General features: G+C 37.5%; 3 protein-coding genes across 6 annotated transcripts; 1 reads left to right on the top strand and 2 right to left on the bottom strand.

The window, feature by feature from the left end:
* Positions 1 to 377: 377 nt before the first annotated feature.
* c6h1orf159 (chromosome 6 C1orf159 homolog) lies at positions 378 to 7,196 on the bottom strand. Of its 2 annotated transcripts, XM_062997001.1 has the most exons (8): positions 7,146 to 7,196; positions 6,939 to 7,014; positions 4,758 to 4,842; positions 4,141 to 4,233; positions 3,207 to 3,338; positions 3,024 to 3,049; positions 1,701 to 1,731; positions 378 to 1,593 (listed from the first exon to the last, which is right to left on the bottom strand). In XM_062997001.1, exons 2-8 carry the CDS (start codon positions 6,999 to 7,001, stop codon positions 1,481 to 1,483), a joined length of 543 nt encoding a protein of 180 aa, XP_062853071.1. In that variant the 5' UTR covers positions 7,002 to 7,014; positions 7,146 to 7,196; the 3' UTR covers positions 378 to 1,480. The 2 variants fall into 2 exon arrangements, with proteins under 2 accessions (XP_062853071.1, XP_062853070.1); XM_062997000.1 differs by lacking the exon at positions 7,146 to 7,196 and having other exon boundaries at positions 6,939 to 7,096.
* Positions 7,197 to 10,511: 3,315 nt separating this feature from the next.
* Positions 10,512 to 15,432, top strand: LOC134317173 (uncharacterized). 3 transcript variants are annotated; one of them, XM_062997912.1, is made up of 8 exons: positions 10,512 to 10,539; positions 11,141 to 11,208; positions 11,994 to 12,138; positions 12,238 to 12,377; positions 12,905 to 12,950; positions 13,055 to 13,145; positions 13,269 to 13,375; positions 13,910 to 15,432. In XM_062997912.1, exons 1-8 carry the CDS (start codon positions 10,516 to 10,518, stop codon positions 14,963 to 14,965), a joined length of 1,677 nt encoding a protein of 558 aa, XP_062853982.1. In that variant the 5' UTR covers positions 10,512 to 10,515; the 3' UTR covers positions 14,966 to 15,432. The 3 variants fall into 3 exon arrangements, with proteins under 3 accessions (XP_062853982.1, XP_062853984.1, XP_062853983.1); XM_062997914.1 differs by lacking the exon at positions 10,512 to 10,539 and adding an exon at positions 10,587 to 10,644; XM_062997913.1 differs by lacking the exon at positions 10,512 to 10,539 and adding an exon at positions 10,811 to 10,912.
* kbtbd12 (kelch repeat and BTB (POZ) domain containing 12) lies at positions 15,329 to 20,717 on the bottom strand. Its single transcript, XM_062997915.1, has 5 exons — positions 19,602 to 20,717; positions 19,197 to 19,467; positions 18,798 to 18,948; positions 16,552 to 16,749; positions 15,329 to 16,461 (listed from the first exon to the last, which is right to left on the bottom strand). The coding sequence occupies exons 1-5, from the start codon at positions 20,681 to 20,683 to the stop codon at positions 16,292 to 16,294; spliced, it is 1,872 nt and encodes a 623-aa protein (XP_062853985.1). The 5' UTR covers positions 20,684 to 20,717; the 3' UTR covers positions 15,329 to 16,291.
* Positions 20,718 to 23,363: the final 2,646 nt, after the last annotated feature.

The raw sequence follows: 23,363 nt of genomic DNA, 5'->3' as shown, positions 1-23,363 counted from the left end.
AAAACATTTACCAAAACAAACAATACAACATGAATCACAAAATAATTTTAAGGGGTATACATATTTAGGATTCATTTATATTCAATTAGTTTTTCTGAACTAATAAAAGCACCATGTATTAATTTTAAAGTCAAATTGATACAATTAAACACAATCTTTCTTCTTAAAGAAACTAATCAATATGAGTGACTACAACTCAAAAATTCCATTATATACATTAACACTCAGCAAAGTGAAAAACTTAGATTACAGATGCCAAAATGTAGAATTTAATTTTAGTATTAATAATAATGATAATAATAATAAAAACAGAAAGAATTAGAGAAATGTAAATTAAAATGAAGGTTACAAAGTTAAAAGTCATTTATTGTAGGCAAATAAAGGCTTTATTTCTGTAAACACTAAAGTCATGTTTTTTACATAACATTCATCATTTCAGTACCAACAATAAAAGAAGCATCATACGTCTTTATCTCATCAATATATAAAACATTTGTACATATTTTTCAGTGGCTGCACAACAGCTAGTAAAATAATATTGAAAACTTTACAGGGATTTATATTCTTAACAGCTATAACACTTCCCGCAAGCTCACAATTGCCCTCTGTACCATAAGTGTATGGCACATATACCAGTATATTCTATTTACCAGCAAACCGAGACCTCAATCATTCCACTAACAACATACAATCAAAGTGTACATCACCAAAGAATAAATCAAACACCACTTAGTTCAGCTCCTATTAGAACATAAAAACATACATACTTTTGGCAATCATGTCTGTGGTGCTGACCATAGAATCAAAAGTCAAAACACAGACCACTGTCTACATTGTTCACATTCATCTAGTTTCTGTGGTATAAAACCACCTTGGCAAATGCAAGAACTGGAGAAATGTGTTTTTATGTAAAGATACTTTATATAATTGTGCAAACACAGGGAGGTACATTCTGAGTGCTTTACAGTTGGTGTTTTTATTCACAAAACAGCCTGTCACTATTTGTAAGAATCCTTCATACTAAATTATCATAGTTTTAAACGAGTACCAGTGGTGTAGCATTCTTAATATTCAAGGCTGACAAATGGCTGTACAATTAGAAACAGAAACTTTTTAAGATGCATTTTGTTGAGTAGTGCATAAATATTAATACAATCATAGCCAAATGATGACTGTTATTTGGTCAAAAAGCAAGGAATGTGCAAATATTAATGTCTTTTTAAGAAGGTAAAAAGGTTTTTGTTTTTAAGGTCAAATAATAACATGAAAATACTGGCAATACAGGTGTTTGGCAAATTTCCAATCTTCTAATGAACAAAACACAAACATATTCCTATAGTGTATGTGCCTCTTAAAAAGTGAACAAATAGAACTAATAATTTCTCTCATTACAAACAGAAAAAACAAGCAGATGTATATAACCATACAACGCAGATGTAAACAATAATACTTATTAATGTTGTTTTTTTCCTCCTGAAATCTACTGAACGGTCACATTGTACACCTTTGTTACCGCTCCTACTGGCATGGTTGCACTACCAGCTGATGCAGATGATGAAGGTCTTTCTCTTCTGACATATCTTGGTTTGCGCACTGCAAATACATGAACAATCCTGGTCATCAAATACTGACTATCAAAATTTACAGTCAAACATCCATAAAAACAATAAATACTACTACAGAAATAAATATCTTCTTACCTGATGATGTATTTGCAGGCATCATGACAGCCTTGAAAAACACAACATGATACATCTTTATATAATAATATTGTTATTTACTAAAACAATAATACATACCCCATTTCCAGAAAGTTGGGACACTTTCTAAAAATGCAATATAAAACCAAAAAACTATAATTTGTTAAATTACTTGAACTTTTATGAAACTAATAAAAACAAAGAAAATATTTTCAGTGTTTTCACTGACAAACCTAAATATGTTTTGTAAATATGTTTTGTAAATTTAAAAAACAATAGAACAGAGGCAAAATAAGACTAAGGTTATACAAGTAACAGTCCTGAAAATTCCACAATTATACTGGTAACAGATGGGGTCATTAATACTGAGTATAAAAAGAGCATCCACCAAGGGCTTAGTCTTTGCAACCTTTGTGGCAGTCAGTTCAAAGACAACATATCTTAGTGCAGGAATAGTGAAAGTGAAAATAGTGAAAGGGGTATTTAGGTCTTTTGCCATCTACAGTTCAAAATATGATGAAAAGTTTCAGGGAGTCGGGGTAAATCTCGGTGCTGAATGTGCATGACCATTGAGACCTTAGCCGGTATTGTTTGAGAAACCATTGTGCTACAGTGATGAACATAGCTACATGGGCTGCAACAATTTGTACTGTTAATTCCCAAATGTGTAAAAAGTGTAATTTAAAGCAAAGGCCATGAAAACACACCTCTGTCCCAGCTTTTAAGTGTGTTGCAGGCATCAATTTTTTAATTTGTTTATATTTAACAAATAGAATTAATTTTGTCATTTAAAACACTAATAATCTTTACTTTGTCTTTTTTTGATTATCTATTTTGCATTTTTACTCACTTTTCCCCCCAGTTTAGCATAGCCAATCCAATGCTGGGGACCCCAACAGTGTCCAAAGAGGGGGTGTCTTGACTGACACACTCCCTCCGATGTGTGTCTTACTGATCCCTTCTTATTCACCCACACTTAAGTAAATTTGCGCGTGAGGTCGGCTTCTCGCACGGACAGCCAGGCCCCAACCTCTGCGCTTTTCTACTGCTGTACAGGCGCCCTGGTCAACCAGGGTCCTTACACAGCCCCAGCCCTTTTAATCCGGTCATTTCCCACACAGCAGACTGGAGGCCAATTATGCCTGCTAGAAGGCGCCCAGCCGACCGGTAGCAGAGCCGAGATTCTAATAATTTCTTTGTTTGTTAAATAAAGGTTTAAGTGAATTAAAAAATTACAGATTTCAGTTTTTATTGCCATTTTAGAAAGTGTCCGAACTTTTCTAAAAACAGTTTATGTACAATAAGTAAGACGTATAAGCTTACCGTTTCACTTGGTTGAAATATAAAAGCTAATGGAGAGAAAGACAGTTAAATTAATCAAATTATGTATAAAATGTACCCTATGTTTACAGTTTTAAAATAGTAGTACCAAAAAAGTTAGTTGGTATTACTAACCTACTTAATTATAATACATCAGTCAGTGTGTCTTTACTTGTATTTCATTACCTTTGCGCCTATAGAAGACACCAGGGAGATGGTTGGAGCGTTTAAGGTAGAAAAAAGAGGCAACAGACAGAATAAGGAAGAGGCTGATCAGAAGAGTTCCTAAAAGTACAGATGCTGCTACACCTGGACCACCTGTGATAACACACAAAACAAGTACATCTCAATATGCACAGCATGACTTTATAAAAACTACTGTATGGATGTAGCATAGCATCATGTAATTACAGGCAGAATATGAAAGTACCAATAATCAGTTACAGCAAAATCTATAATCTAATACAATTTATTAATGAAATAATTTTTTTTGTAAATTTTCTGTCAGAAGCATCACATTCACACCTGTTATTGCCATCTGGTCCAACACTGAGCACACAGCACTAAAAATAGCCAATTGGAGGGAAGCTATTTAACTGCCAGAAATCTTTAGCAGGCTCCAGGCCAAACAAGCTGTAGAGAGCATAATTATGACACCAGATGCTCTCAGCTAACATGCATGAATATCAAATTAAGTAAACATTGTTGATCATGCATGGTCTTTATAAATACAGGATGTACCTTTTTCAGCATATTACATCACGACAATTACCTGTGAGTTTTTTTTTTTTTTTTTTTACATTTGTATTCACTCTTACCAATCCTGAGTGCTAGTGCTTACTCCAACCCTCAAATTTAGATGCTTCCCTGTTCCTCTGACAACTCTTCTGCATTTATCTGTGTTAATTAGGTAAATATTTGTTCTTCAGTACTTGTATTGCTCGCTCATGCTACAGCTTAATGCTTTTGCATTTTTCTTTACTTACAGTACATTTCTGTTTATAAAAGAAAAACAATGAATAAATGTAATTATAGGAAATACACCAGGATAAACATAATAAGGTCGATGTGATTCCACCTTTTTATGTTAGTACCCAGTCAGTTCTCATACAACACTTACAGGATTTGCAGAATGTTAAGTTCCCCACATCAGAAGTGAAGGAGTCACAGGGCATGCACAAAATGGTATTGTTCTCCAGAAAACGAGGGCACCCTAGTGGACAACAAGTATCAGCTTTAGAATTCACATCGATTGTGCTTAAAAACAACAGCTAAATGTGATATATTATCATTTTGTAGCTTCCAGACAATACATACAGTGCCTTATGAAGGAAGAAAACGTGCACAGACTGTAATTAAGGTTAATATATTAAGGTATATTAATACTATGATGTTTTTACAAAAATATGTAAGATGTCCCATTATTTTTATTTCTTATTTTTAAATTAAAGTGAACCCCAAAAATAGCTGTGAAGGTTTGTTCCAATTATCATGTTAATAACAAATAAGAAATAATGCAGTGAACCATTTGTGGCTGTTTCTTGTGTAAATATGTAAATGATAAGCATATTTGGAAAAGGCACGTTTTGTTCGCCTATCTGATAAGGAACAGGTGACCTCTCAGTGATCATGACTGTTAGTGATGCTGTTCACATAAATTGTGTGCACAGTAATAAAAAGAACTATATTTAAAAGAATACATATAAAGTTTATAAAATTAATAATACAAAGCCATACCAAGATCACAATGTGTATCATTTGCAGAGGTTTCATTTATTTTCTGTGTTCTTTTACAGCAGTCATTTGGGCTTTCTAGTAGAGCCTAGAATAACCAAACAAACAAGCACAGCACTATGAATTCCAATAAATTACTGAACAGATATTAATTAGTGGTGTTTAAATTTAACAAGGCATTGACCTTTATTGAATATCTGATCAGCACCATCACTAACCAAGAAGAAGAATTATCAACTTGGTGGTAAAACATTGTCAGTACAGCAGTGACACCAACATGTTTGTCTGTAAAACGCTGATGTACAGGGGCTGGACAATGAAACTGAAACACCTGTCATTTTAGTGTGGGAGGTTTCATGGCTAAATTGGACCAGTCTGGTGGCCAATCTTCATTAATTGCACATTGCACCAGTAAGAGCAGAGTGTGAAGGTTCAATTAGCAGGGTAAGAGCACAGTTTTGCTCAAAATATTGCAATGCACACAACATTATGGGTGACATACCAGAGTTCAAAAGAGGACAAATTGTTGGTGCACGTCTTGCTGGCGCATCTGTGACCAAGACAGCAAGTCTTTGTGATGTATCAAGAGCCACGGTATCCAGGGTAATGTCAGCATACCACTAAGAAGGACAAACCACATCCAACAGGATTAACTGTGGACGCAAGAGGAAGCTGTCTGAAAGGGATGTTCGGGTGCTAACCCGGATTGTATCCAAAAAACATAAAACCACGGCTGCCCAAATCACGGCAGAATTAAATGTGCACCTCAACTCTCCTGTTTCCACCAGAACTGTCCGTCGGGAGCTCCACAGGGTCAATATACACGGCCGGGCTGCTATAGCCAAACCTTTGGTCACTCGTGCCAATGCCAAACGTCGGTTTCAATGGTGCAAGGAGCGCAAATCTTGGGCTGTGGACAATGTGAAACATGTATTGTTCTCTGATGAGTCCACCTTTACTGTTTTCCCCACATCCGGGAGAGTTACGGTGTGGAGAAGCCCCAAAGAAGCGTACCACCCAGACTGTTGCATGCCCAGAGTGAAGCATGGGGGTGGATCAGTGATGGTTTGGGCTGCCATATCATGGCATTCCCTTGGCCCAATACTTGTGCTAGATGGGCGCGTCACTGCCAAGGACTACCGAACCATTCTGGAGGACCATGTGCATCCAATGGTTCAAACATTGTATCCTGAAGGCGGTGCCGTGTATCAGGATGACAATGCACCAATACACACAGCAAGACTGGTGAAAGATTGGTTTGATGAACATGAAAGTGAAGTTGAACATCTCCCATGGCCTGCACAGTCACCAGATCTAAATATTATTGAGCCACTTTGGGGTGTTTTGGAGAAGCGAGTCAGGAAACGTTTTCCTCCACCAGCATCACGTAGTGACCTGGCCACTATCCTGCAAGAAGAATGGCTTAAAATCCCTCTGACCACTGTGCAGGACTTGTATATGTCATTTCCAAGACGAATTGACGCTGTATTGGCCGCAAAAGGAGGCCCTACACCATACTAATAAATTATTGTGGTCTAAAACCAGGTGTTTCAGTTTCATTGTCCAACCCCTGTATATACTAGTGCGGGTCTGCTTACTGACACATAACATGTCAGGATGTTTTAGGTATCCTAAAATTGATTTGATGCTTTTAAAGATACTACCAAATGATATGCTATATTAACATATAAAGGGACAACAGTGAGGCTACAAGGTGACAGTCAGTATAGTCCTAAATAATACTGTACTTATATAATGTTAATTAAGAGAGTGCACACACAATGCAGGTGTCCCTGATCAACTGTATATTAATTGTATAGCATTTTATCATGCTGTGCTTCTGCTCAGAAATTACAATCAGAAATGTTCGATTATGATGTTACCCAAATGTACAACATGTGGCTTAAGTTAATGGTATAATCTTTAACACAAAAAACATAGGCTGATTCTAAGAAATAGAATTGATTGGTACAATAGGATATGGTTTTAACTTTACTTCTACTACTAAATTCTCTCTTTTCTTTTACACGGCCATTTCTACAGAAATAGCCTGTTCTGTAAACACACCTGTTCTTCTGTAGTGAACAGAAAGCCTCTGCTGAGATTGTTTTTTTGGATAAGTTTGGATAAGTCTGATTGTATATGTCAAAAAGCTTTCAAATAAAAACACAAACATACACTTACCTGTGTTACTTGAGATTTGAACAAAAAAAGAGTAACCCCAATAAGGCAGTAGACTCTGATCATGGTGGAGTTCGTCCTGTAGGTTATATTGGACTGAGTCAGGGCTTGTGTGTGACAAATTTAAAATAATAATAATAATAACAGATGTTTTAGTCTAAATGTCTAAATGAACTAAGAATGTAGAAGATAATATAAACATGAACTTACCTTTAATCAAAACCAGTGAATCGTTTTCAGCAGCAATCACTTCCTGTTTATCAAACTGCTCTTCAAATTAAAAGTTGTTTGTTATTTAAAGGTAAATACTAACCGTAACGGTAAATGGTTAACTATTTATTTAGTATCAATATTTTTATTTTTACGCAAATTAATACAAAAGAACAACTCAAATAGCTTTAGTCTTTAAAGGTGCTAGAAATGTGCGGTTGTAGTTCTGGTGCATACCGGTAGCACTTGACTGAGTACTTTGAGTTCATGTCTTCTTAGTTACAGAAAGTCAAATAAAAAGATGTAACTATTTTTCCATATATAGATTTAGAAATATACCCACGTACCAAAACATTACTGGATATAGCACTCATTGTGTTTGCACAAAATGCTAAAGGACGTTTTTCAAAATGTTCAAAAAGTGCATTTCTCACTGCAATGATGCAATTTTTACTGGTACAATTTCTCATAAACTGTATCAATGCCTACAAAAATACTATGGACAATGTACATTGAACTTGCACAACAAGCAGTATGATTTTATCCAGTAACTTTTCAAATTATTTTTGAGTAGTTACTTTACTTACTTTATTTATCCTCACTTACTGCTTGAGGCAGGTTAGGGTCATGCTAGATCTAAAGGAACACTCATAAAGAACCTAAGTAAGTACACCCTGAATGATGAGGAACACTCGTAAAGAACCTAAGTACACCCTCAAAGATGAGGAACATTCATAAATAACCTAAGTACACCCTGAATGATGAGGAACACTCGTAAAGAACCTAAGTACACCCTCAAAGATGAGGAACATTCATAAATAACCTAAGTACACCCTGAATGATGAGGAACACTCGTAAAGAACCTAAGTACACCCTCAAAGATGAGGAACATTCATAAATAACCTAAGTACACCCTGAATGATGAGGAACACTCATAAAGAACCTAAGTACACCCTGAAAGATGAGGAACATTCATAAAGAACCTAAGTACACCCTGAATGATGAGGAACACTCATAAAGAACCTAAGTACACCCTGAATGATGAGGAACACTCGTAAAGAACCTAAGTACATCCTGAATGATGAGGAACATTCATAAAGAACCTAAGTACACCCTGAATGATGAGGAACACTCATAAAGAACCTAAGTACACCCTCAAAGATGAGGAACATTCATAAAGAACCTAAGTACACCCTGAATGATGAGGAACACTCGTAAATAACCTAAGTACATCCTGAATGATGAGGAACACTCGTAAAGAACCTAAGTACACCCTCAAAGATGAGGAACATTCATAAAGAACCTAAGTACACCCTGAATGATGAGGAACACTCATAAAGAACCTAAGTACACCCTGAATGATGAGGAACACTCGTAAAGAACCTAAGTACATCCTGAATGATGAGGAACACTCGTAAAGAACCTAAGTACACCCTCAAAGATGAGGAACATTCATAAAGAACCTAAGTACACCCTGAATGATGAGGAACACTAATAAAGAACCTAAGTACACCCTGAAAGATGAGGAACATTCATAAAGAACCTAAGTACACCCTGAATGATGAGGAACACTCATAAAGAACCTAAGTACACCCTGAAAGATGAGGAACATTCATAAAGAACCTAAGTACACCCTGAATGATGAGGAACACTCATAAAGAACCTAAGTACACCCTGAATGATGAGGAACACTCGTAAAGAACCTAAGTACATCCTGAATGATGAGGAACACTCGTAAAGAACCTAAGTACACCCTCAAAGATGAGGAACATTCATAAATAACCTAAGTACACCCTGAATGATGAGGAACACTCGTAAAGAACCTAAGTACACCCTCAAAGATGAGGAACATTCATAAATAACCTAAGTACACCCTGAATGATGAGGAACACTCGTAAAGAACCTAAGTACACCCTCAAAGATGAGGAACATTCATAAATAACCTAAGTACACCCTGAATGATGAGGAACACTCATAAAGAACCTAAGTACACCCTGAAAGATGAGGAACATTCATAAAGAACCTAAGTACACCCTGAATGATGAGGAACACTCATAAAGAACCTAAGTACACCCTGAATGATGAGGAACACTCGTAAAGAACCTAAGTACATCCTGAATGATGAGGAACATTCATAAAGAACCTAAGTACACCCTGAATGATGAGGAACACTCATAAAGAACCTAAGTACACCCTCAAAGATGAGGAACATTCATAAAGAACCTAAGTACACCCTGAATGATGAGGAACACTCGTAAATAACCTAAGTACATCCTGAATGATGAGGAACACTCGTAAAGAACCTAAGTACACCCTCAAAGATGAGGAACATTCATAAAGAACCTAAGTACACCCTGAATGATGAGGAACACTCATAAAGAACCTAAGTACACCCTGAATGATGAGGAACACTCGTAAAGAACCTAAGTACATCCTGAATGATGAGGAACACTCGTAAAGAACCTAAGTACACCCTCAAAGATGAGGAACATTCATAAAGAACCTAAGTACACCCTGAATGATGAGGAACACTAATAAAGAACCTAAGTACACCCTGAAAGATGAGGAACATTCATAAAGAACCTAAGTACACCCTGAATGATGAGGAACACTCATAAAGAACCTAAGTACACCCTGAAAGATGAGGAACATTCATAAAGAACCTAAGTACACCCTGAATGATGAGGAACACTCATAAAGAACCTAAGTACACCCTGAAAGATGAGGAACATTCATAAAAAACCTAAGTACACTCTGAAAGATGACCAACCCAATGGCCAGGTCATAAACCCAGAGTAATTCGCTGAAGGAAATGGATGGTGGCTAAGGATTACGGCTGAGGATTGCCAGGGGTCAGCTGGGATGTGGGCTGAAGTGACTGCATGCCCAAGAAGACGTCGCCATTTGTTCGCCAAGATAAAATGAAAGATTCTAACAAACGCTTGACTTTGTGTATTTTCATGCATATGGTTGATCTTTTGGTCATGTAGTGTTGGGTGAAAATGTTATTATTTTGTTAATACCATTTAAAGTTTCAGGAATTAAGTAGGTGTTTTACGGAAATGCAACTAATTTCTGGGGTGAGAAACACATTACCAAGAAGGCAATGGGATTTATTTCTTCTTTTTTTCCCAAACTGCTTTATTCTGTATTTGGTCCGGCAGTACTTGGAAACACTGGGCGCACAAAAATAGTCAGAGAGAACATGCAGAACTCCCTACATATAGTGACCACAGACGATGATCGACACGAGGTCCCCTTGACCCATGTTGCTGCACTCTTGACCAGGACCATGATGCTGTGCGGCACTCACTCTACCAGCTGGGCCACAGCAGAGCCCTGAATAATAAGCCCTGTCTGTGATGGCTGTATGGACCACCACAAGAACATTTCGGTAGTTTTACTTCTATCGAGTTTGGTAGTTGCATTAGAAATAAAGAGGCACAACATCTAGTACATACTGGACTGCATCGTGGATTCTGAAGTGGAAATCAATAATGTAACGTGTTTTCTTTTATTATTTGTCATCTACAACTGAGCTATAATCTGCAGAGGGGAATAACGGAACGCCGAGTTGTCGCGTGCAGTAGATGGCGTCTCGTGCGCCCCGCTCGCGCTCGTTCAGTCACCCACACACTCATGATTACACTTCACTGACTCACATCTAAATGCGCTCATTAAAATTCATATACAGGTTATTTTGAAGTAAACTTTTAGAACATATATTCATCTTATAAGGAGAAATATTGAAGCAGCAAACACTGAAGGTATCCCAATTATATAAGCTGTTTAAATTACTGAGTAAATGAACTTTAATGAGCTAATGCATTTTATGTAAAGCTAACGCGTTAGCTAGTGTATCAGTCTGATTATAGCACTATTTATGACGGGGGGTTGCATTGTTTTGTCTTGTTCTGTTGTTGTTTAAGAGAATAAAACAAGGTTTAGTAGTTTAAATATAAATATCAGCTGTTATATTTTTTCCTTCTACCTAGAGATACAAGACCATGAAGCCTAACGTTTGGAACATTAAGGACATTTTGAACGTCCCAGTGGCCTCTGTGTAAGTCTTCTAATTTATTTTACACAATAATCTGCTTTTTATCTTAGTCCAAATGTATTTAATCCATTTGTAAATATACACCAAGTTAATAGTGTTTCTTACAGTTGACATTTATCATCAAGCTGAGCTTTAATAATAGTAGAATTATATACTTATAATTTTATGGTGACCAAGGAATACATTTGCTGAAATATTTTTTTTTGGTTTATTTTATTTACAGACCCTTTTGTGACAAGGTCACAGTATTGTTATACTAGTTTTGTACACTTTTATTGAGTCATCTTTGATCATACATGAAAACTCATATAATATTGTGGGATTAGCTTATTGTGGGTGCCCCGATTTACCATGTGTTTTTGTTTTGAAATAAAAACAAAGCAAAATGATTAAACATTTCAGTTTTTAATGCTCATTTTTTTGCGGTTAAATGGCTAGTATAAATGTGAATGTGACTATGAGGGATTGGGGTCAAAGGGCTGAGGTTTAAGATGTTTAACAGCTAGAGCTCTTAAATGGCAGTATCTTTCCTAAAATCTATGATTTGTTTAATTTTGACAAGTCAAATACAATTAAGGTCCAATATTTACTGACAGACTCTTTGCATTGCACACTGGTGGTGCAAACAGAAAACCATTCACCATCTTTACATTGCCATTTACTTCCCCTGCTTCTTGTGTAATTGCTCATTAATGTATTTTGCCTGTTTTCAAAAATAGTGTAAACAGAAATCAATGTGTCACTAGTGTCCTTATTTTAGTGTAATTATAAGATGTATTATTTCACAGAGGGCCAAAATCAGTTAAGAATTGTACCACCAGTGACTATTCAAGCCTGACAGATTCACAGTACCTGTCTGGATCTCAGTTCTGGCTGGAGAATTCTCAGAGTTTTTCCCAGGAGATAAGTGGACAGTCCAAAGCTTCACAGGAAGTATGATTTTATTTCTTTATTTGTAATAGAAATTGTAGAAGTCAGCAAATGCCTTTCCACTAGTAGTTTTTTGGGTATATGGTACCCGAATTTTGACAGATAAATGAACTGAAGGTGTCAAACAACTATCACGCCAAGCCTTTCCTGTTTGGAGACAGCAAAGCAACAAACATCCCTGCTGGCAAACACAATGGTATATTAGATAGATTTGAAGAGGAAAAGAGAAAAGCCAAAGAGAAGTAAGTGCATTAAATAGCTTATTGTCCTTCTGCTCTTGTATTTACCTTGTAAAATAAACTCTAAATACTGGACTTTTTTTGTTCGGCTTTTTGTTTGGCTGCTCCCATTTATGGGATTGCCACAGCAGATCATTCTGGTCCACATACCTAATTTGTTTTTACTCTGGATACCCTTTCTAAAGAATCCTTTCTTGTTTTTATCTGGTGTTCGGACCAGGTGCACTCACTGAAAAGTGCACCCTTCAGTGGCTAGGCTGTTTGGCCATTCCACCCCTCTCAGATATAGTCAGTCAGGTTTGTGTAGATGCCTGACTGCCCAGTAGCACCAAGATTTGAACCACAGATCTCAGTGTTGATCAGATGGGCTAGAGTATTTTACCACTGCACCACCTGTGGGAAATACAGGCAATACAAGCAGGCAATATATTATAAAACAAGGTGAAATATATGTGCAGTACAAATGTGCAATATAACTTTAACTTTGATTCTGAACTGATTTCAAAGTTAATTTTCTCTGTTTTTTATAGTGAAATGCTCAACGGAATCCGACAGCTGCATGAAAGTCTGGAACATGTAAGTAAAAGAGGTAGGATAACTAATGCCTACCTGGGGTAAGATCTTTAGTTATTTATTAGTGTATTTCACATGAGTGCAAATACTTTTCAACTTTATTTCAGATCAAGAGAACTTTTTTAAGCTGCATTGATGGAAGTTGTGATGTAACCAGAAATGCTATAGCTGAAGAAATGACAGGCTTTAGAAAAACAAGTATATATTAATGTTTATATAAATATGTCTGATACATGTATCTAATTTCACAATATAGGATTTATTTTATTATTACAAGACATTGTACATATATTTTCTGATGAAAAATCTTTTGGATAACAGTTCAGGAGAGTTTTGCTACCATCAAGGAGAGCATAGCAGGTCTAACTGAACTTCTGATGAGTCTGCAAAGCCAGACTCATTTAAAGATGAAGGACACCGAGGCTAAGGTAAGAGCCGTATGACAGAAGGCAAGACATACCAAGGCTTTACAATAAATAGTGCTAGTTACTATTACTATTGTGCTAGGCACATTAAATTCTAAATGTTATTAACAAAATACAATAAAGTTGATCAGTGAAAATACTGGAAATCTTTTCATTTTATTTTTATTAGGTAAATACAAGACATTTAACAAATTACCGATTCTTATTTTTATTGCATTTCACAAAACATCCCAACTTTTCTGGAAATGGGGTTTGTAGATAATGTGGTCATCGGGTAACATCCACTTATGTGTTTTGGAAGAGCAGTTGTTTAAAAAAGACAAATCTTAACTCCAAAGGTGTTTTTTTGCCAAAATGTCCGTCTTGTTTACCTAGAGTATGTAAATAGTGAGTAAATGACATTCACAATCAGTTGACAGTGGTCACTGTTTTCAGAATTTCATAAAAAGCTCTGCATCAACCTTATATTTTAAAAAGTTAGATTAGTGTATTATATTAAAACAATTTTAGTGATTATTGTTTATTTTCTTGACTTAGACCACATTGGTTTTGAAGGACTTGAGCTCTCTCATGCTTAGTCTTCAGAAAGATATGGAATCACTGAAAGTAGACCAGAGCAAGGACCAGAGTACACTTGGAGAGATATTGTCTTTACTCAGCACACTTATGGCCTCTTACTCCACTGTCACGCATCTCAACCCTGTTAAAATGACTGACAGCACTGTCCAGACATCCCCCAGTCTGGTGGCACAGGTCTGTGTGGCTTCAGAGGAAAGGTATTATGAGGGCATGAGGCTTTCCAATCAGGCTGTTACTCATTCCAAAGACAAAATGGACCAGAGTATGTGCTCTGTTAAAACAAGATCTCCAGAGAAACATGGAACAGCTGCATCTATCCAGGGCATAGGCACTCTCGCTGTTGAGAAGCAACAACAGGCATTTGGCCATACAGGAACTGGGAGGTCTGAGTTCAGTGCTTGGCAGAAATCCTATAGCACACGCTCAGTTCCAAGCAGCGCTGCAAGCCCAGTGGCTACTACCACTGCTGCTACACTTAAACAGGATCCTAAAAGGTATTATGTAGTTGGAGCCCCTGTGCAAATAGAACCATTGAATGATACAAATGAGAACGATTCAACAACCTGGACTGAGATACCCAGACAAAAAAAGGTGTCCAAGAGAGGACAAAAATGTCAGACCTTCAGAAGAAAAAAGAGAGCTCTGATTTTACCTCTGAGACGCTCTAATCCCAGAATGGCTTTAGATAATGTATTTGAGAAGGGTCAGTATGATGGGGACCAAGAAAACAGAGTGCCTCTATCAGCCATCAATGCCTACTGTAAAACACAAAAATCTCTCTCAAGTCACCAGCCACTGCTGCAGCAGCAAAACACAACTGGTCACACAAATAAGGGGGAACATGGACCACCCCTGAATCCTTGGTCATGGTCCCAGAGCAGCAACAGCTCTCAGATGATTATGGAATACCAGCAAGCTGAATGGGAGACTGGAAGGCCTGAGCATAAAGAGAACACCATAAAGAAACAAAGAGGTGGTTGGCAGCTTTTTGACTTCATCAGTGACTCTGATTGATGCTTTCTGAACTAATTGTTATTACAAGGACCACTTGTTGTTAAAATACATGTTAAAAATACTGTTTGCTTTGTTGTTTTGCAAGCCTGTTTCAGGTACAATGGACAATTGTCTTTTCCTCACAATGTTGCAGCAATTTTAGTCTTGTTAAGTGGGTTTAGTAAATTCTGTTGGTATATTAATTCATTGAACTTTTTTTAGATGTTTTGTGGATTGCTGAAGACCTTAATATCACATTAAGGGGAAGAAATTTTTTTCTTTGTGTATTGCAGTACAAACTTTACCACTATCAGTCTCGTGTATTTAAAGGTGCATGAACAGTGCATTTGTAATGCAATAACAGAATACGCATTTTCTGGTAGTTTAAATAGTACACTTTTTTTATTCTCATCTAGAATGAGTATATGCTTTGGTATTCTCTGTAATCTATTACAATTCCATGCCATTAAACAGCTGTTCTGTTTGAATCACTTGATTATACAGTTTTTAACTAAATACGTCTATTGTATTAATCTCAGCTGAACAAAGTAATATAATTCGTTATTTAAAAATATGAGTTATAGTGCATATATAAAATCAGTCCAAGGCTACATTCACAGGAAATTCCTGGCACCTGTCAGTGTTTGGTGGTTTGTTGTAAGGGTGTCATGTTTGCAGGTCGAGTTTATATCACTGTGAATTTTACATCTTAAACCCTAAAATAAATCAACATATTCTGTAAAATTCGGAAATTATGCATATTGGGGTGTATCAACTTGATACAATAGCATTTTGGTACAGTACTGTGGGGTTTGGAACACAACCAAAGATTAAACTATATTCCCATAGTTAGTGGTAGAACCTCCCACTAAAATGACATGCATGTTTTCTAACCACATAAACTATTTTTGTTTCATATTGGCCATTTCGGATAAGACAGCCAGCCATGATTAATTTCTCCTTTATATCTTTCACTAATGTAAATGACAGAAACTTAAGCTTGGATCAGCCGATGCATGATTATGTTACACTACATTCAGTTAAACTGGTCAACTTTTTAAAAAGATGAATAAGAAATAATGTTGATAACAGTCTGGTAGTGCGGTAGTCTTAAAAATATTAATGCAAATTAAATGCAGCAGTGGGATTTTAACAGTTGCCAAGGATTCCCTTGTAAATGAGTGTGTAGTGTGTAGTTTTTTCAACATCCTAGTTACATTTGATTTAATCACCATTAAGTGAATAAAACACAACCAATATGTACAGCTGAGGAGATATTTTGTAATCAGCTCAAAGATGTGCAAAGACTAACTTGACAGTGTCAGTGTCATACATGAATGATTTTTGTTATTCATCCACTAAGTCCGCCGGAGGAGACATGAGTCCTCGTGGATTAAGGTTCGCCACCAGACACACATCATAGCTGTCATGCATTACAGCCTGCTTAACCACCACAGTCCACTCGTTCTCCCATGGATCCAACTGCAGGATGTCCTTGGTGAGGATGTCATGCCGATCTAAAATTAGCAAACGACCATTTTACAGTGCCTATTTCAAAATATTTTGACTGTAATGAAAACAGGTGTGCAAGTGTAGTTTGTATTTACCTGCTCCTCTGTAATATCCACATACATACAGTTTTCCATCCACTACCCCAGCGTTAGGTGCGTTGCTTCTCAGTGAGAGAAGCGGTCGGGGTAACAGAGGTCCGTCCCTCCAGAAATCTCCATCAGGGTTATAGATCTCTACTGCATCTAGGCAGCGACGTGACTGCCCTCGATCCATACCCTCACACCCAATACCACCTGCACAGCAGTTACAGAGCTTTAATCACTTTAATTTATCTATTAAGTGAAACGAAATGTAAACTTTATATAAAAAGGAAATAATTAGGGACAATACAATATCTACATGTCCTTTAAATGTATTGTATTAAAAAAAAACACACTTTTTTTTAAATTGAATTTCCTAATTAAATTGTCGGATATTTTTGCATTTATAGCATCAAGTTCATCAAATTCAATTTAATTAAGCCAGTGGTTCTCAAACTTTTTAGACCAAGTACCACCCATTATCAAACCAAAACTTCCAAGTACCACCTACGTTTCTCATCACAGAACCACATATGGCACACATTAATTAGGTGTGTGTGTGTATATATATTAGTGATGGGAATTATGGCTTCTTGAAGGGAGCCGGATCTTTTTTGTCGTTCAAAAAAATGGCTCTTCGTTCTTCGGGAGATGCTACTGGGTAAACTATAAGACACCCCCGATATTAATATCAAATTTTGCTACTTTGCCTTAAATGTATCCCTAATTCAAACAACACTTAAATGAAAAAAAAAAGATTTATTTTAAAAGTAAAAAAACTACAGAGAAGAGACAGACTGTGGTTGCATTGCATTAAGTTTCAGAAAAATCCTCTTTTGTATTTAAAACAATTAAACAAGTTTATAGTTTATTTCTCAATTATTTGTCATTATACTACTAGCGCGCTCTCTCTCTGTGTGTTTGTGTGTCTCGCTCGCTCTCCGCGATACTGAAAGTGTTTCGGATTTGAATTTCGACAATAAACAGCTCTTATTACGACTTACGATTAATTCCCTCTACTGATGGAAGCTGAATGGGTGGATTACAGCCGATAAGAACTGCGCAGAAATAAAAGACTCGGTTCCTTTCGTTCATTTCAAAGATCTGTTCAATAGAATCGGATCGTTCGCGAATGACTCATCACTAGAATATATGCAGTTAGCATTTCAGTGAGTGCGCCTGTTTAGCGGAGCAGCCTTGTGATGTCAGGAACGAGAGCAGTGAGATTCAAACGCAGATCTGGCTCTGATAAAAGCGAGAGAGCTACTGATAACTTTACTGATAACTTTACTGATAACGTTTCGGAAATTCCGAGATGGAAACCGCGAACGTGAAGTATAGATGTAATGAAGTACGGTGGCTGCGTAGCCCCGAATATTTTTAAAAACACATTAGTTTTAATACACTTTGTTTTCATTAAACTGATTTTATTAAAACAGAATTATAAGAACTTGAAACAGATTTTATTAGTAATTTACACAATTTGTTTCATATGATTTTTTTTATTTATAATTATTAAATTATTTATTTTTTCGGTGCATGTAATTACTTTTCCGAGATTATCTGGCGTACCACCTCGTGCTGCTTCACGTACCACCAGTGGTACGCGTATCACAGTTTGAGAACCACTGAATTAAAGCATTTGGTTATATTATTTTTTGTGATTCAGATTTTTCCCAACTACCACAGTATGTCATGTTGCCAATACAAAACCACTGCAGTTGTAACTGTAAAGGTGCGGTGAAGCTGAACACAGAAACTTGCCACCAAATTGATTCTGGACCCGAGTGCACTGGCTGAACAGACTGAAGTCATACTAAAAGATATGTCAAAAAGGATACAAAAGTAAATGGTTTCATAGACAGAATTCAAACAGAGAATAAACTTAATGCCGCTGAGGCTTCTGGGTTTCGTTAATTCAGCTACGCTGAATTAGCACTAATGAGCACTGTCACCCTTGGGACGTGTAGCCCTTTTAGAACTACAATGGGTCGTTCTGTGGTTCCTGCCACGAGAAGAGGGGGTCAAAGGGGCACGACCCATTACACTAACTACAATTAAACAACAAAGAATTTCCCATATACAAAGAAATAGCTTATTTAAGTAATCACATTGGTACAGGACTACAAGAAAGGACATGTAATTACAGGCATCAACAAAAAAGCAAGATGATTAACATAAAACTAAGGTAATGTACATACACAAAAGGGAAAGCAGGCTCCCTAAATGCAATGTTAACTCTAATATTCAAGGTCTCTTACCTAGAACATAGATCTCCCCATTAAGTGCCACTGCACTGCAACGATATTTGGAATACTTCATAGGACAGAGCTCATTCCACTTGTTAGTATCTGGGTTGTACTCCAGCAGGTGGTTACTCATGCTTTCAGGCTCATCATCTGCATGATATGTCTGTCTCATGCAAGATAAATGTCACCAGTATGGCATGAATAAGAGAAGTAGAAATAAGGTTACACATTTGTAGTCTGTTATGGAAGCCTTGCTGTCGGTATAAAGCACAAGCCCTTAATCTTTCCCCTGAAATAGACTAGCATTGTACTTTTTTTCTTTGTTTACAACAAACCATACTTAGAACAATTTAACTGCTACTGTGGGGGTATATTAGGACCACATAATGTTACAGTGTTGTGTGTGATTACCTGTGGTGTCTTTCCCCCAAGCACATAAAAATTTTTTTTTATCTGGACAACACTGTGATAGGCCAAGGGCATCGGTAAAGGTGCAGCATTGCGCCATGGGCCACCCTGTAACGACCAGCGAGCGACACTATTGGTCATAAGATACTGGTTTTTCAGCTTCATCTGACCTCCAATTAGGTACACGTAGTCGCCCAGGGAACCCAGGGCATATGAATCACGATATTCTGCTGAAGTCAGGTGTTTCCAGCTACCTTGAGCTTCCTCATTATACCTAAAAATGATGACAAGAAATGGTGCAATATTACACTGTTTTCAGAAAAACTTACTCTCACGAGTTATGTCGTTGTTTTTAAAATAATGAATGGGTTAAATAATTAGTTGCTTTCTGTGACATGTAAGACTTACTTGAAAATCTCCACATTTCTCTCCTTTTGTCTTGCCATTCTTCGTGCCCCTAATTCTCCTGCAACAATGATGTCATTGTGTTCAGTGACAACCCCTGCACAGACATATCCAAGGGCATCACCATATTGAGGGGAAGTGATAAAAAATGTGCGACCAGTGGAAGGGGCGTAACAGAAGCTTCGGTCCGAATAGCTACCATATCGTGAGCGTATCCCTCCACTTTCATTGCCAATGCATAGTAGAAGATGGGTGGTTTCCATGCCATATCGCAGCTTCAGTCGTCGAGCTGGAGCATCAGGATGAAGACCGGCTGCTTCGATTGCATCTTCCATCATTTCTAGACATTCTGCATCAGCCAGCAGTGCTGTGTTGCGCTGCAGCGTCTCCTTCAGATAAGTTACACTTATCAGTGGTAGACGGACCTTCTTTAAGAGTTCCAGTAGATGGTTGGCACGGTTTTCTTCTCCTAGACCTACACCAGCTGAGCAATATTTTACCCATCGCAGCACTACATCAAGAATAGTTTCCTCTCGAGTCACATTAAGGTCATCTGAAGCTAGTAAGGCACCTAGCTGGTGAGCCTCCAGTTCCAGCACTTCACTGCTCATACAGACTTCGGTAAAGTGCTGTCGGAGGTAACGCTGAGCCTGGTCTGCCAACTCCTCAGCCCCTAAGTCCCGGGCATAGTAATAAATGCCCAGGCAGTTGGAGACCTCCATGTTGTCTGTCATGTAAACCTGGCAGCGACCAAAGACATCATCCATCTGAAGGAGGAAGGCAGCGACTGAGATTCCCTGAACATTTTCATGAGAAAGTGGGAGTTTGGAGCTGTACATGTATTCCAGTAAAAGGGCTAAGCTTTGAGCCGGCATGTCCCTTAGTACCACCTGCCGGGTTGTGCTCTCACGAAGGCCACAGGTGAACATGACCCGGAAGTAAGGGCTGAATGCGGCAAGAACAGACCGGTGACATGGGAAGCTGATGCCTTCTGCGACTAACACCACATCCGTCAACTGCTCAGCCTCACGCATGCGATTGAGCTGCTCCAACAGCATCAGGCCGTGCTTAGCTCTAAGATCCATCCTGCTTCTTGATTTGATTGATTTGGTTTTCTAAAAACTCTCAGACTTCAGCAAGGATTTCTGTTAGGTTTAGGCCATTCTTTTAAATAAGGAAGAAAGACTTTATCTGAGAAAACACAAACATACACAATCTTATCGAGAGGTGACAACAATATGCGAGTCTGTTCATTAGAGGTGTACTAATACATCATGATGTGATCACTGTGTGACGATGTGGCATGTGAACTGGTGCAGTATCAGGCGCATTACTTAGTGGGCCTGTTGGGGCATGGGTTAGCTTCATTCTCCTCAATCAGAGCAGGGATCGGCATTGGTGGAGAGGAAGCATGGCGCAATCGGGCAATTGGATGTGCTAAAGTCGGGAGAAAAAGGGGAGAAAATGCATAGACAAAATAAAAAAATTGTTCCTAGGTGTGAGTAAGTGAATGGTTCAGTAAGTGAGTGAGGGCAGTGGTAGCTCAGCAGTGAAGGTACTGGACTAGTAGTCAGCTGGTTGCCGGTTCAAGCCTCAGAACCAACAAGTTTCCACTGTTGGGCCCCTGAGCAAGGTCCTTAACCCTTGATTGCTCAAATTGTTTTCAGTCATAATAGTGAGTTGAATAAAAATCGTCTGCTAAATGCCGTAAACATTGTTGATTGTGTAGTTAATGGATTGGCACTTTGCCCAGGGTGTAAAGGCTTCAAATTCAACTCAACTCAGAGTAGGATCAAGATTTAAAGGTTTTCAATTGTTTTGGTTTTGATGCAATAAAAACTGTGATCAAATAAAAGTATCAGGTGCAGAACAACAATATTCCCATTAGAACCAGGCAATGCTGCGATGTAAACATGCTAGGAAATGGCTTGTTCCAAAAAGCACTATACAACCTAGAAGTGCACCTTAGTAGCATAGTCAAGATGCAGCCTTACAGAGGGTGTGAGGGTGTAAAATAATGTACTGGCTACTGCTTGAACAATATTTTTTAAACAATAACACATCTCAACTAATATCTCAGATAAGTGTATTGGTCAATTCAGGGATCAATAATTTGGCAATTTTAAATTTGGAAATAAGACTGTCAAAATGCATAATTGTTTGATGGTCTTCAGATATAAAAAGTAGTCTTCAGGTTACAGATATTTTTTTCAAATTCACTTTCAGTGAGCTGAGTGCACTATTACACTCCATACTTATACTCCGCCAAATAAATAACATTCAAGCTATCATTTCTTTTCATGCATATATTCTACATGCACTACAGCACAAGTACTTTTATAATGTCTACAAAACACATGCAACAAAGTTTGATCAATACATGACAAGCCTTCTGGGTAAATATGGATCACATTCCTTGCTGTTCCAAATGTAGTATCGACCTAATCAATCAGATTAGCACACGCACTGATTATTCATACCAGATATCTGACCTCCTGTGGTCTGCCTTGTGCAGGCAGGGCGTCCATTACCTTTGCTTTATAAACACACAGTGCAATGCTAGGCGAGAGTGTGAGAAGACTGTTTACTGGACCCTCTGTGCCCCAGGCTGAGCAACATACCTAATTATAGACCATGATGTTTCAAATAACCAGAGGAGCAACAGTCAGGGTTAACTGGCATTATATAAAATAAACCTTGAAATAATTTCTGCAAGTTGCCTTGAAAGTAGTATTTATTTTCATTATTTATGAAATGTGTCTGACATGTGCCCTAATGTTTAGAATGGCCTGTCAGGCTGCAGAGTATCTGGGGTCAGATTTCACCCTTCATTCTGTTGTCATGATGAAGTTCTGCACTTCACCATTCCATTCTTAAAGGTATATTCTACATAAGATGATTAATCACTTTTCTAATCGTGAGAACAATTTAGAAATGTAGGCCATTATGTCAAAACACTGTGGGCTAGCAGGGACTGTGTATCCTTTGAATATACAAAGTACCTACACAAGATAGCTGAAGGTTTGTACACACCCTACCACCCAAATTCACATCCAAAAACCATGGACACATGGAATGGTACCTCATTTTGTGTTACAACAGCTTCCTATGTTTCATGGTGAATGAAGGCTTTCCACTAGATCTTAAAACATGGCTGTGTATTACTTTACATTAGCTTCAATAGCATTTTATAAGGATTATTTATGTTAAATATAACAGAATTAATTCAACAAATCTTTAAATCTATAGAGAAGCTTTTATTACTCATTTATTATTACTTTTTTTGATTCCTAGGAATAACAGGAGAGGAAGAGAGATTTGCAAACCACAGTCCTTTTGCTATAAAAGCTAAACTTTAAACTGTGTGTCTAAATTCTTAATGAAAATATTAACCGAGTAGATTTTCCTTTAGTAAAGAGTCCTTGTAATAACTTGACAGTGAAGTAAATAATTATAAATTACAATATTTGCAACAAGCAAACATACACCCACACAGTCTTCAAGCTCCTGGAGTTTTGTAACACCAACACTGTCTTATGTGCCTGCTTGCTGCTGTGTGTAGAGGTCCTGACAGGGCAACATGTTAACAGGTAGAGGAAGAATACATTTGATGCTTCATTTTGCTCAGCTTTGCAATGTACCTGCTTCGGAAATTCCATTTTCCATTTCCGGAAAGTCCATCTTAATATATTTGTCGTCCTCATCACAGGAAGGAAGCGGTCTAGACCTAAATGATTCTTGTAATTATTATTTAATCCTGATTTT

Source organism: Trichomycterus rosablanca, chromosome 6 (genome assembly GCF_030014385.1).
Source record: "Trichomycterus rosablanca isolate fTriRos1 chromosome 6, fTriRos1.hap1, whole genome shotgun sequence".
NCBI lineage: Eukaryota > Metazoa > Chordata > Actinopteri > Siluriformes > Trichomycteridae > Trichomycterus > Trichomycterus rosablanca.
Note: the sequence above shows the minus strand (reverse complement) of the source record. Positions and strands in the feature narration are given on the sequence as shown.

What these genes read in the sequence shown, in the direction of transcription:
- c6h1orf159 (XM_062997001.1), bottom strand. Translation starts at nt 7,001, where the DNA reads ATGATCAGAGTCTACTGCCTTATTGGGGTTACTCTTTTTTTGTTCAAA. An exon ending in TGATACACATTGTGATCTTG is followed by an intron (nt 4,234 to 4,757) that starts GTATGGCTTTGT and finishes GTTGTCCACTAG; the next exon opens with GGTGCCCTCGTTTTCTGGAG. An exon ending in TGTCTTCTATAGGCGCAAAG is followed by an intron (nt 3,050 to 3,206) that starts GTAATGAAATAC and finishes TCTCTCCATTAG; the next exon opens with CTTTTATATTTCAACCAAGT.
- LOC134317173 (XM_062997912.1), top strand. Translation starts at nt 10,516, where the DNA reads ATGGACCACCACAAGAACATTTCG. An exon ending in AAGAGAAAAGCCAAAGAGAA is followed by an intron (nt 12,378 to 12,904) that starts GTAAGTGCATTA and finishes TGTTTTTTATAG; the next exon opens with TGAAATGCTCAACGGAATCC. An exon ending in TGAAGGACACCGAGGCTAAG is followed by an intron (nt 13,376 to 13,909) that starts GTAAGAGCCGTA and finishes TTCTTGACTTAG; the next exon opens with ACCACATTGGTTTTGAAGGA.
- kbtbd12 (XM_062997915.1), bottom strand. Translation starts at nt 20,683, where the DNA reads ATGGATCTTAGAGCTAAGCACGGCCTGATGCTGTTGGAGCAGCTCAAT. An exon ending in AGAAATGTGGAGATTTTCAA is followed by an intron (nt 19,468 to 19,601) that starts GTAAGTCTTACA and finishes CATCATTTTTAG; the next exon opens with GTATAATGAGGAAGCTCAAG. An exon ending in TGGGGAGATCTATGTTCTAG is followed by an intron (nt 16,750 to 18,797) that starts GTAAGAGACCTT and finishes ACTGCTGTGCAG; the next exon opens with GTGGTATTGGGTGTGAGGGT.